Source organism: Mauremys reevesii, linkage group 1, assembly GCF_016161935.1.
Source record: "Mauremys reevesii isolate NIE-2019 linkage group 1, ASM1616193v1, whole genome shotgun sequence".
NCBI classification, from domain to species: Eukaryota; Metazoa; Chordata; order Testudines; family Geoemydidae; genus Mauremys; species Mauremys reevesii.
Genome location: NC_052623.1, coordinates 3,589,262 through 3,602,775, shown reverse-complemented (window position 1 = coordinate 3,602,775; position 13,514 = coordinate 3,589,262). Strand labels below are relative to the sequence as shown.

The 13,514-nt window shown below is 44.3% G+C and overlaps 1 protein-coding gene across 1 annotated transcript; it reads left to right on the top strand.

Moving 5' to 3' along the window:
• Positions 1–6,058: 6,058 nt before the first annotated feature.
• On the top strand, positions 6,059–7,006 carry LOC120398500 (olfactory receptor 52R1-like). The gene has a single exon (XM_039526013.1). The coding sequence runs from the start codon at positions 6,059–6,061 to the stop codon at positions 7,004–7,006; it is 948 nt and encodes a 315-aa protein (XP_039381947.1).
• The last annotated feature ends 6,508 nt before the right edge of the window (positions 7,007–13,514 follow it).

The following is a 13,514-nucleotide window of genomic DNA, read 5'->3' as shown; positions in this document are numbered from 1 at the left end:
GAGTATTCCAGAGAGCTCAAGAGTAACCATATTCAAGTTTGCACCCCGGGAAACTCTGTCACACACACCCAAAGGGTGAATCCATTTCCCTCTTCTGAAGCCTTCATTTAGTGACAGAGAGTGTGTGGTTAAGGCAGAAAAATCAGGACTCGTGGGGTCAGTTTGTCATTCTCTCGCTGACCTTCACCAAGTCAAGTCACCCTTTGTCTCAGTTTACCTACCTGTGTATTGAGGATATGATCAGAGTCACTTTCCTTTGCTAGGTGTTTTTAAGACCCTTCAGTGAAAGGTTCTGCACAGTAAGATAATAGTTACTGATGAGAATTATTAATTTCTGATCCCCTAGTGACAGCGCTGTGTGTCTCCAGAAAATGCTCATGTCTCCCTTCAGTCATCGTTCTCCAGATCTCTCTGTCCACTATCCAACCAGGCATCCTGGCCATTTACAGGGCAGAGACATCTACACATTATCCTGAGCTTTCTTCCTAGTCAGGTATGATTTTAAAATATAAACAAATACACTGTGCGGCCAATTGCTCTCTGACTCAGCACAGAGCCCAAATGTTCTCATCTCTCTTTGGGAAGGTCCATTAATTACTGTTTACTCCTAAAGCTGGATAAACAGCACAGAAGCACAAAGATGGAAACAGAGACATTTGCTATAATGTCTCCCGTCTCCAGCATGTTTACATCCAGATGTGACGTGTTCCACAGAGGCCGAGTGAAGTCCACAGAGATTGCACAGAGCTATATAATAAGCAGTTCATACACAGCGTTGGCTCTTGGCATGGGATGCTGCTGCATATGCTGGCATCAGTGAGGTGTTGCACATGGCTACCTGAGAGGGATTCCCAGGGAAGACATTTCTGCCTCAGGATTCACAGGTACCCATCCCTTGCTGAGGAGCTCACCTACTCAGTAAACCTAGTGCAACATTGGTGAATGGGCTAGAAAGAATAGCTCTATTGTGCTTATGTCACTCTTTTCTGTCTACCCCCACCTGCCCCAGCTGATTGTCCCCAGCCCCGAGGTGGCTGCATTCGGTGGCACAGGGGATCCTTCAGGATGAAAGGTGTTAGGAGATGTACAATACAAGCCCAAATTCGTAGGCTGTGGCCCATAATTTGCTCAGGCCCTCCTAAGGCAAAAATTCCCCTTGGAGCAAGAGCTGGTTAAAGATCTCAGGAGCCAGCTGTGTGTTAATGTGGAGACACTGTCACCCCCTCCTCTGGCATTTCAGGGCTCTGGCTGTTAATGTAAGAACATAAGAATGGCCATAATGGGTCAGACCACCGGTCCATCTAGCCCGTATCCTGTCCTTGGACAGTGGCCAGTGCCAGGTGCCCCAGAGGGAATGAACAGAACAGGGAATCATCAAGTGATCCATCCCATCGCCCATTCCCAGCTTCTGGCAAACAGAGACTAGGGACACCATCCCTGCCCATCCTGGCTAATAGCCATTGACGGACCTATCCCCCGGGAACTTATCTAGTTCTTTTTTGAACCCTGTGATAGCCTTGGCCTTCACAACATCCTAAGGCAGGGAGTTCCACAGGCTGACTGTGCGTTGTGTGAAGAAATACTTCCTTTCGTTTGTTTGAATCCTGCTGCGTATAATTTCATTGGGAGACCCCTAGTTCTTGTGTTATGAGAAGCAGTAAACAACACTTCCTTATCTACTTTCTCTACACCAGTCATGATTTGATAGACCTCAGTCATATCTTCCTTAATCGTCTCTTTTCCAAGCTGAAAAGTCCCAGTCTTATTAATCTCTCCTCATATAGAAACCGTTCCATAGCCCTAATAATTTTTGTTGCCCCTTTTTTCCAATTTGAATATATCTTGATATGGGGCGAACACATCTGCATGCAGTATTCAAGATTTGGGCATACCATGGATTTATATAGAGGCAATGAGATATTTTCTGTCCCATTATCTATCCCTTTCTTAATTATTCCCAGCATTCTGTTCACTTTTTCAACTGCTGCTCCACATTAAGTGGATGTTTTCAGAGAACTGTCCACAATGACTCTGAGATCTCTTTCTTCAGTGGTAACAGCTAATTTAGACCCCATCATTTTATATGTATAGTTGGGATTCTGCTTTCCAATGTGCATTATGTTGCATTTATCAACATTTAATTTCATCTGCCATTTGGTTGCCCAGTAACCCAGTTTTGAGAGACTGGCTCCTAGCCCCTTCCACGTACCCCACAGCAGAAACCAGGCATCCTGGCTCCCAGTCCCTCCTCGCTCCAAGTGCCCGGAACCCACGCTGGATGATTTACAGATTTTTTACATCCTTTCTATACAGCAGTGTCCAAAATTGGATACAGTGCTCCAGCTGTGACCTAAGCAGAGCTGAAAAAAGCGGTACAATCACTTACTGAGATTTGCACGTTATGCCTTCACTAACACAACCTAACATTGCATTTGCCTTTTCTGAAACAACAAGAAAAATCCCCCCACCCCCGAGAGATGTAGCTATATCAACCTAACCCCCATGTGGACAGCATAGGGTTGATGGACAAATTCTTCCACTAACCTTGCTATCAGATCCCAGGGAGGTGGATGACACCCTGCCATCGGTGTAAGTAGTGTCTACAACTGCAGCGCTATGGCAGTTCCACTGCAGCAATTCAAGTGTAGACAAGCCCTCCAGCAGGTCTCCCAGAAAAGCATCCAGTCGGGGTCTGTAGCCATGGGGAGTTGGAGAATCCACCACTTCCCTTCACAGTTTGTCCCAAGGGTTAATCACTCTCAGTGCTAAACCTTTGGCCCTTATTTCCTACTGGAATTTGTCTGGCTTCAGCCTTTAGACATTGGGCCTTGCTCTGACATTCTCTGCTAGATTACAGAGCCTGTTATTACTGTTTAGGATAAATAGAGGAAGCGCCTTAAGTCTCTCAGTAGCCAGCATTTTCTGCAGCTTCCAATTATTTATGTGTCTCTTTCCTGAACCTTCTCCAATTTTTCAGGATTGTTTTATAAATGTGAATCCCCGGTCTGGACAGTCAGTTTTCACTAATGCCATGTGCAGAGGTAAAATCCTTCCACTGCTCCAACTCACCAACACCTGTTTACATGTCCAGGGGTCACATCAGCCCTTTTGGCCACAGCCTGAAACTGGGAGCTCCACAGTGACTCTTAAATCCTTTTCCAGGTCACTGCGTTCCCTAATGCAGTGCTCTAGTCTGAGGGCCAGGCCTGCACTGCCTGTTCTGAGAAGCTAACTTTGCATGTGACTGTATTAGAACATTTTGTTGGCATGGGCACAGCTCACCAAATGCTCCCAACCACTTGATATGCCTGCCTTAGCCTCCTCATCGTAACCACTACGCCAGTCTTTGGGTCATCCACAATTTTATCTGCAGTGATTTTCCATTTGCTTCCAGATCATTGATTAAAATATTGACTAGCATCCAGCCTAGAACTGATCCCTGTGGAACCCCACTAGAAACACCTCCATTCACTGACAAATTGGCCCTTGACATCTGCTCTCTTAGATCTGTCAGTTAGCCTGTTTTTAGTCCATTTAACGTGTGCTCCACTGGTATTAGAGAGTGTTCATTATTTTCCCCTACAAAATCAAATGCCTCAGAGAAATCAAAGTCTTTGGCATCTGCACGGTTCCCTTGATAAGCCAAACATGCACTCTCATTAAGGGATAAATTCAGATTTATTTGACAAGATCGATTATCCATACATCATGTTGTTGATGGGCATTAATTATATTCCAAACTTGTTTTGAACTAATGGAATATCAGCTTCTTCATTATTTCCTTACCTTGTCAAAGCTTTTTTTCTCAACATTACCTTTCTTTTTTATAATTTACTTTTAACAGACATCTGTCCTGCATTTCTTTCTTTCTTTCTTTCTTTCTTTCTTTCTTTCTTTCTTTCTTTCTTTCTTTCTTTCTGCTGCCTGAATGTGCATTTCTGGCTCACAATGAGATGTGTGATTGATTGGTCAGTTCATAATTCTGTTGTTCGACAGTTGATGCTAATGGACTGGAAAGTATTTCATCTCCTAATGTGAGCTTCTTTCCAAATGCAGAAGAAAACTATTTCTTGAACACATTTATCTTTTCTCCAACATAAACAAGTTTTCTTTCTCCCTGTAGGAATCATCCTAAACATTTTCAAGGGTTTCTTTTGTACATCATATACTTAATAACCTCCTTTTTCTGTTCCTTAGCTCCACCAATCATCGATATTTCCATGATATTTTAACATCCCTCATTAATTTTCATAACTTCCAATTTGTGTTATTTCCTATCTATTTTCCCTTTTCCCCTTTTATTATATATTACTTCCCTCACCTAATTCCTGCATTCTATCGAATAAACTCTTCTTAAAGAACTTCCAATTTTCATTCACATTTTCCTGTCTAAATTTTTCCTCCCAATCAATTCTGCGGATAATTTGCCTCAGCTTTCTGGAATTAGCCCTTTTGAAGCACAAAGTGTTTATAGATATTACCAGTAGGGAACTTTCTCTCTTTATCCATTACAGTGTCATAATTTCAATTCTTTATTATCCTCTCCTCTATCATACTCTTCCCTAAACAGTTCTTGATTTTTCAGTCTGTCCACAGAGGACAGGCTACGCCATCCTGATAACCTGTCTCAGAAACCCCTATTATATCAGCTGTATCATTTATGGACACTCGATGTGTGTGGGTGAACAAAACTCGATGTGTGTGCAGAGTAGGTTATTCTCCATCCCATTCCTTATGTATCCCAAGATTTTGTTTCCATGGAGCTGCTCTAAATGACACTGTGATCTTTTCCCTGAGATCTATTCTAGTTGGGATGTTTCCCCCAGCACGTGTCTTGCCAAAGGTTTGCATTTTGACTACACTCCGATTCTGAGCTACTGGGTGAATGTGAAATTCCCTACAGCATGCATTTTCTAGCCTGGCTTTCATTGCAGTAAGGAACAATAATGCTGTCATAAACAGACAGTCCAGGTTAATTCCTCTTTTACCTGTAAAGGGTTAAGAAGTTCACCTAGCCTAGCTGACACCTGACCGCAGGAGCCAATGGGGGGGACAAGATGTTTTCAAAGAGGGAGGAGGGAAATCAGTCTTTGTCTGTTCAGAAAAGTTAGTGCAGGAGTAAAGGTTCCAGGAATCAACCATCTAATATTTCTTAAAAGTCATAGATGTTTAAAAAAGGAATGTATTAAATTATGTTTATTTTCTTTTGTGACTTCATTTTGCATAGAGGGGGAATCAAATTGGGTTTCTTTGTGTAACTAAGGTTTTTGCCCAGAGGGACATCATCTGTGTTATGAATCTGTTGTCCGTGAGAGTAGCTTGCATGCTAATCTCACAGAGGTATTCCTTTCAACCTTTTTCTTTAACTAAAAGTCTTCTTTTAAGAATCTGATTGATTTTTCCTTGTTTTAATATCCAAGGGTTTTTTGGATCTGGGCTCACCAGAAATTGGTGGGAGGTAAATCAGTCTCAGTCCTGCCACAAAAAGGGGGATAAAGACTGGGGAAATATTTTTTCTAGGGGGAAGACAGAGTTTCCAAACAACTCTCCCATAAATGTTTGTTTAAACTATTTGGTGGTGGCAGCAACTAGATCTAAGCTGATAAATAAGCTTAGGGGTTATCTCATGCAGGTCCCCACATCTGTACCCTAAAGTTAAGAGTGGAGGTGACACCTTGACAAATGCATAACCAGTATCCACACTTATTTTTTTCCTGCTGGTACCTATTAATGTTTCCCACATCACAGCACATTATTGACACATGGAGCAGCATAAAGTATTTAATTGGCATTAGTAGGGTCATTTGTTCAAAAATCATTTATCTGAATAATTAAAATGTCATTTTTCTGTGTGTGAAGAGTGACCAATCAGCTTCACCCACGAGAACAGCCTCCATTAGTACATGTAGTGTCTCATATTAATATTGTCTCTCCATCCAGGCATTTGTATTGTGACCATCACCCTAGAGCCTGGGCACATACAGGAAGTCAGGAGAACGTACGGTACATGCAAGAGACACCGTTCTGCCTCAGAGTTGGACACCTTCTCCCCTACTCCATGTCAGATTCCAACACCACTGACTTCACCAACCCCTCCACCTTCATCCTGCAGGGCATTCCTGGCCTGGAGGCAGCCCATGTCTGGATCTCCATCCCCTTCTGTGCCATGTACGCCATAGCCATCTTGGGGAACTTCACTAATCTGTTCATTGTGAAGACAGAGTCAAGCCTCCATGGCCCTATGTACTATTTCCTCTGTATGCTGGCTGTCACCGACCTGGTCATGTCTACATCCATCCTGCCCAAAATGCTGAGCATCTTCTGGTTCAATTCCCGGGAGATTGATTTCAGTGCCTGCCTCACCCAGCTGTATGTCTTTCACTCCTTCTCAGTGATAGAATCAGGGATCTTCATGGCCATGGCTTTTGATCGCTATGTGGCCATTTGTGATCCCCTGAGACATGCAACCACACTGACAAACCCTGTGGTGGCTCAAATCATCCTGGCCGTGGTGCTACATGGCAGCATGCTCATATTACCTTACCCCTTCCTGTTGAGGTGGTGGCCATATTGCAGAACCAACATCATCCCTCAGCCATACTGCGCCCACATGGCCGTGATGAAGCTGGCCTGTGCCGACATCCGTGTTAGTAGTTACTATGGCCTCTTTGTGCTATTCTGTGTGATGGGCCTGGATGTCATTTTTATTATTTTGTCCTATATCCAGATCCTCAGGGCCATCTTCTCCCTCCCCACAAAAGATGCGCGTCTCAAGACTTTTGGGACCTGCAGCTCCCACCTCTGTGCCATCTTAGTCTTTTATATCCCGGGTCTATTCTTCTCTCTCTCTTACTGGTTTCACCAGAATGTGCCCCTACATTTCCACGTTCTCATTGCCAATGTGTACTACTTGATGCCCTCCATGCTGAACCCCATCATCTATGGGGTGAGGACCAAACAGATCCGGGGCAGGCTGCTCCGGCTCTTCACTCAGAAAGGGACTTAAAGTTTTATCCTGACTCTCTGACCGAGTCTGTGAAGAGCTGGCTGGTGACATGGTGCTGTGCCCTCTTCTCTGAATCACTTACTGGGCAGTCAGAGACACATTAAACCCTTTCCTGACCTTACTATATATTGTCAGCTTTGGAATCAGTCTGGGTACAATTCATTAACACATAGGGTTTCCACCTTTTAATATTTGGTAACTGAACTCATGAGGCTCCTGCACCTTCTTTTAGTATTTCCTCAAGGCTCTGCCCCTTGCCCCACCTATTCCCCCAAGGTTCTGCTCACTTAAGAACATAAGAACAGCCATAGTGGGTCAGACCAAAGGTCCATCCAGCCCAGTATCCTGTCTTCCAACAGTGGCAAATGCCAGGTGCCCAAAGGGAGTGAACCTAACAGGTAATGATCAGGTGATCTCTCTCTCTGCCATCCATCTTCACCATCTGACAAACAGAGGCTAGGGACACCATTCCTTACCCAATCCTCGCTAATAGCCATTAATGGACTTAACCTCCATGAATTTATCCAGTTCTCTTTGAAATCCTGTTATAGTTCTAGCCTTCACAACGTCCTCAGGCAACGAGTTCCAATGGTAGACTCTGCACTTTGTGAAGAACTTCCTTTTATTTGTTTTAAACCTGCTGCTCATTAATTTCATTTGGTGGCCCCTACTTCTTATATTATGGGAACAAGTAAATAACTTTTCCTTATTCAGTTTCTCCACACCACTCATGATTTTATATACCTCTTATCTATAATCCTCTGAACATTTTCTAATTCCAGAATATCTTTTTTGAGATGAGAAGACCACAGTGTTCACAATGTGGGCGTACCATATTCCTAACATCCTGTTTGCTTTTTTGACTGCTACTGCACACTGCATGGGTATCTTCAGAGAACTATCCACAATGACTTCAAGATCTCTTTCCTGATTAGTTGTAGCTAAATTAGCCCCCATCATATTGTATGCATATTTGGGGTTATTTTTTCCAATGTGCATTACTTTACGTATTGGAAAAAACTTCTCTGTTTCCCTGCCTCCATCACTCACTGGATCAGTTCTGACTCCTCCTCTCCCCCCCAACTGGGCTCACTCTGCAGTGGGGCTGGGAAGGAGCTTGCAATGAGTGCAGTGAGGACCCAGCTCTGGGGCCCACAGGCCACGCAGCAGCAGAGAGGGAAGCCAGGGAGCCCCATACAAATAGCTGAGCCTTGGGAGCAGAGCTGTGAGGCAGGCAGGTAAGTCTGTGCACCATACAGCTTGTGAGCCCTGAGCCTCACCTACCAATTCCTCAGGGCAGAGACCTTTGTCTGCCTTATTTCTTTAGCTTTCAGCTCCCTTTTGTCCCTCCCTTCTGGGGTCCTGTATCAGACAGGATTCCTACAATGGGTGTGGGCCGGGAGATCTTTGTTATCCGAACTTTGGTGCACAAATGACTCTTTAAAACATATTGTTCTAAAGGATCAAACCAGCCCATCCTGGCTGATTCCATACACAGTTTGCCACTACTGCCCCCCTTTTTGGCTTGTTAAGGATAAAGAAGTGTTGCTGCTGCATAAGCAATGTAGGTGTCTAAAGAATATCTTCCGTGTGACGTAATGGTTCCTCTCCTCTCCCTTCTTTCCCTGTGTTCAGGGTCATGGATCCTTCCTCCTGCCCTCCCCCACCCCCAATTGTTGATTAAGGAAAGTTGTGCTGACAATTGTTGTAAAGAAACATGTGTTTAATGCTGTAAACAGTAAACAGGGGCAGGTATATGCATGATATGGCCATTGCTAGTCATTAGATGGGCGTTTATATTACTAAAGAAGGGGGTTGGGTATGTTTTACAGATGTGTGTATTTACATAATAACTTAGATAAAAGAGTGTCATGTGATTAACCTGGTGCTTACTCAACAGTTGGGTCAAGGGAAACAAGTACTGCAATAAAGGCGTCCATTTTTTTCAATCCGAGTCCAGGTCCTCCTGTTCCTTCTTTCCATCTCTAACACGATCATTGTATGTGAAGTTATAAAGTTTTGCTATGTACGTGAAAAGTGCAAAGTCATGCATCTGGGGATTAATAACAAGAATTTTTGTTTTAAGCTGGGGACTCATCAGCTGGAATTAACAGAGGAGGAAAAGGAACTCTGAGTATTGGTTGATCACAGGATGACTATGAGCCGCCAATGTGATATGGCCATTAAAAAAGCTAATGCAGTCTTCGGATGCATCAGGCGAGGTATTTCCAGTAGAGGTAAGGAGGCATTAGTACTGTTATACAAGGCACTGGTGAGACCTCATCTGGAATATTGTGCACAGTTCTGGTCTCCCATGTTTAAGAAGGGTTTATTCAAACTGGAACAGGTAGAGAGAAGGGCAACTAGGATGATCCGAGGAATGGAAAACTTGTCATATGAAAGGAGACTCAAAGAGCTTGGTTTGTTTAGCCTAACCAAAAGAAAGCTATGCGGAGACATGATTGCTCTTTATAAATATACCAGAGGAGTAAATACCAAGGAGGGAGAGTAATTATTTAAGCTCGGCACCAATGTGGACACAAGAACAAATGGATATAAACTAGCTGTCAGGAAGTTTAGACTTGAAATTAGATGAAGGTTCTAACCATCAAAGGAGTGAAGTTCTGGAACAGCCTTCCAAGGGGAGTAGTGGAGGCAACGGACATATCTGGCTTCAAGACTAAGCTTGATAAGTTTATGGACTATTAGCAATAAATATGCCCAATGGTCTGTGCTAGGATGTTAGCTGGGGTGGGATCTGAGTTACTGAAGAGAATTCTTTCCTGGGTGCTGGCTGGTGAGTCTTGCCCACATGCTCAGGGTTTTGCTGATCGCCATATCTGGGGTCAAAAAGGAATTTTCCTCCAGGGCAGACTGGGGGGTTTTCACCTTCCTTTGCAGCATGGAACATGGGTCACTTGGTGGAAGATTCTCTGCACCTTTAAGTCTTCAAACCAGGATTTGAGGACTTCAGTGGCTCAGACATAGGTTAGGGGTTTGTTACAGGAGTGGGTGGGTGAGATTCTGTGGCCTGCGTTGTGCAGGAGGTCAGATTAGATGATCATAACAGTCCCTTCTGACCTTAAAGTCTATGAGTCTATGTGTTACTGAAAGATGCTGTGAAGTTGAAAACATGCACAGCTAGCTTTTGGGCACAACAATGAAGAGGCTACACAGTGATAGTGGCCCTTCAGAAAAGACAATGGACTCAGTGTTTCATCCAGAATTTGAGTTATGGCTGTTACGGCTCAGCAGGGCATTCACGGTCATGTGACCAGACCACAGGAAATGAACTCCATTTTGGCATCTGTATTTTTCCACAAACTGGGCTGGGAACTTAGCTTGGAACAAAGGGTGCCCACCATGTGAAAACCTATAAAAATGGGGAGTGGCCTCATCACGTGTCTCCCCTCCCCTCACAAGGGAACAGCTGGACATACAGGAGAAACAAGGATTAAACTGGGGGAACTGCTGGTCTCAGGCTAAAGAGATTTCTAGGTGGTTAATGGAAGCTTGGTGAACTGCTTCTATCATCAGTGAGGGTGAGATATTGCTAATTCAAACCCTATCTGTCTAGTAGATGAGGCTCAGTTAGCTTTTTTGGTTATTTGCTAAGCAATATGCTTTGATCTGTTTGCTATCACTCATAATAACTTGAAACCAATCTCTCTGTCATTAATAAACTTGTTTTATCATTTATCCTAACCTGACTTTTGAGTGAAGTGTCTGGGAAAATCTCAGCTTGACAAAAAAAGGCTCTTGCATATCTTCCCCACGTCGAGGGGAGGGGGAAGCAAACTGTATTAATGAGCTTGAACAGTTCTGATCTTCTGGGTTTCTGCTGCAGCAGGGGTGCAAGGCTGGGGAGCTGGGAAATTGTCTGGTGCTCCACTGTAAATCGATAAGTGGCTTAGGTAAAGCATTCAGGTAACTTGCTTGGGTGTGTGATGCCACCTGCTGTGGGGTTAGGTGCTACCAGGCCCCAGGGAGGCTGGCTGTATATCATCAGCAGAGCAGCATGAGAAAGGCCAACCCAGCTGAAGTGTTAGGAGGCACAACGGTTACAATGTCTCCAGACTTAACCCTCACGACAACCTGTCACAACCATTTCTATCTAGTACAGGCCTATACCACGCTCAGGATTTCCTTTCTTTCTAATATACTTGAAAATCTTCTTTTCCATAACCTGCTAGCCCTGGATTTGTCTCTGGTGTCTTTTGCTGCTCTAATCCATTTTCGATACTTCATGACTTCTCATCTCTATCAATTGCTATCCTCTTCCCCTGCTTTAGAGGCACTGATGGATGGTCTCCTCCTGTCAATGGATGGGGGGCAGACACCCATACTCAGCCTTCTGGATCTCTTTGCATTGTTTGAACCTGTTGTCAATGAGATACTGCTGTCTCACTTAGCAGGCAGCCGGAGTCCAGAGGGATGCACTAAATTGGTCTAAATCCTTGACAGAATGTACCCAAGTAGTGGTAAAAGGAAACTGCACTTCCAGCACTAGGGCACTTTCTGGTGGAGTCCCACAGGATCAATTCTCTCTCTGGGGCTTTTCAGCATCTCCATGCAGCTTCTATGGGAACTGGTCACACAACCCGGACTCTAACAACAGCGATATTCAGGTAAAACTGAGCTCCTCCAATCCTTCCCACATGACTACATTGCTATCACTAAAGCCAGTCATTTCTTGGACAAAATAGCTGTCTGAAACTAAAGCCAAGCAAGTCAGAGGTGAGGATAAGTCCTTCAATGGCTGTTAGCCAGGATGAGCAGGGATGATGTCCACAGCCTCTGTTTGCCGGAAACTGGCAGTGGGTGAGTGAGGGTGGATCACTTGATGATTCCCTGTTCTATTCATTCCCTCTGGGGCACCTGGCACTGGCCACTGTCGGCAGACAGGACACTGGGCTGGATGGACCTTTGGGCTGATCCAGTATGACCATTCTTACTTTCTTATGTTCACTGAGGTATGGAATGGCATGTTGGTGTTGTATTGTGTTTACCTGGATATGGGTAGCTCTTGTGATATCTAAAGTAGAGGAATTGCATTAACAAGCTGTAAGCGGGGTTCCATGGGGGGCCACACTGAAATTATTCAGTTAGGGGAAACTGCAAAGTAAGGTTGACAATCCCCCAAATGGACAGTTCTTCCTTTACCAAGCCAGTAACAAAACAGCTTTCACAGAGTTTTACTAGTTACACAGAAGCCAAAACACAGTTCCCTCAAAGCCACCCAGTCTTGGGATCCACCCAGACAGCCAAGTCAAGTATGATGATGATCATATAAAATCCTGTTCATCATATAAAACATCACATAATCAAGTTCTGGCTGTCCCAAAGGATCAGTCACATCACCTCCCTGGTCAGTGAATATTTCAGATCTTACCCGAATACATGCTACAAGCCAATTCTTATTAACTATACTAAGATGTATTTAAAAATAACAGTGACAGAGTATTGGTGAAAAGCTCATTATACATACAGACATAGGCTTCAGAGCTGGAGAGAGTTCTTCCAGAATTAGTCCAGAGATTATAGTCCAGTGTCTAAGTATTCAGTATCAGGGTGGTCCAGGGAGTAACTGGAGGCCACAGCGTTGTGACTCAAGCTTTCCCACATGAAGCGTAAGGAGATTAAGCTGTCTGGTCTGTGCTCACCAGCAGGAGTTGAGCAGGGCTGTGACAGCAAGTCTGGAGCTGCTACACGGATGCTACGGGACTGTGAGTGGAAGGGGAGTGGGGCTGGGCGGGGAGGTGTCCACAAGATGTTCTCACCCAAATGTGGCTCTTCTGCCTTCAGTATCTCCCTGAGTGCTCTGGTTCCTGGCCTGATCCAGCCACATTCCCCAAAGGAAATGTTTCCTGTACCAGGTAGTGTTGGTTTGGGATCAAGGAGAGGATTTCTTTCTCCTTGGATAGTGCTCCCCACAATATGAGAGGTGGGAGCCCCTTTTCTTGTGTTTTTGAAGGGCCTTTTCTAGTGTGATTTGAATGGCAGTGGCTGGGAGCTCTGGGACTATTTAAATCACAGAGCTTTAACTTCATCTGTGTACGCTCCGGTACTGGCAGACCAAGCTTCAGTTACATACAGGCTCTCTGACCAGCACCTGAATGGGGAGGCTACAGCTTAGGGAGCCCTCAGTCCCTCAGGCATGTACTCCCAAAATTATACCATCTTGTGCTGTACATCGTAAACTCATAACATTCACCCTGTACCTCAACGTGGAGAGGAATATGGAACAGCCTCTGCCCCTGAGTTATGATTCCCACACACCTCACTCCAACTCACTGGTTTAGATACAGCAAAACAAGTTTATTAATGCCAAAAGATCGATTTTAAGTAATTACAAGTGATAGCAAACAGATCAAAGCAGATTATCTAGCAAATAATAAACCCAACAAACTAAGCTTAATACACAAATGGATTGGATGTGAATAGCAGATTCTCACCCCAAGAGAGGACACAGGCAGGCAGGAGATCCTTACAGGGCAAACTGCACTTT

What these genes read in the sequence shown, in the direction of transcription:
- LOC120398500 (XM_039526013.1), top strand. Translation starts at nt 6,059, where the DNA reads ATGTCAGATTCCAACACCACTGACTTCACCAACCCCTCCACCTTCATC.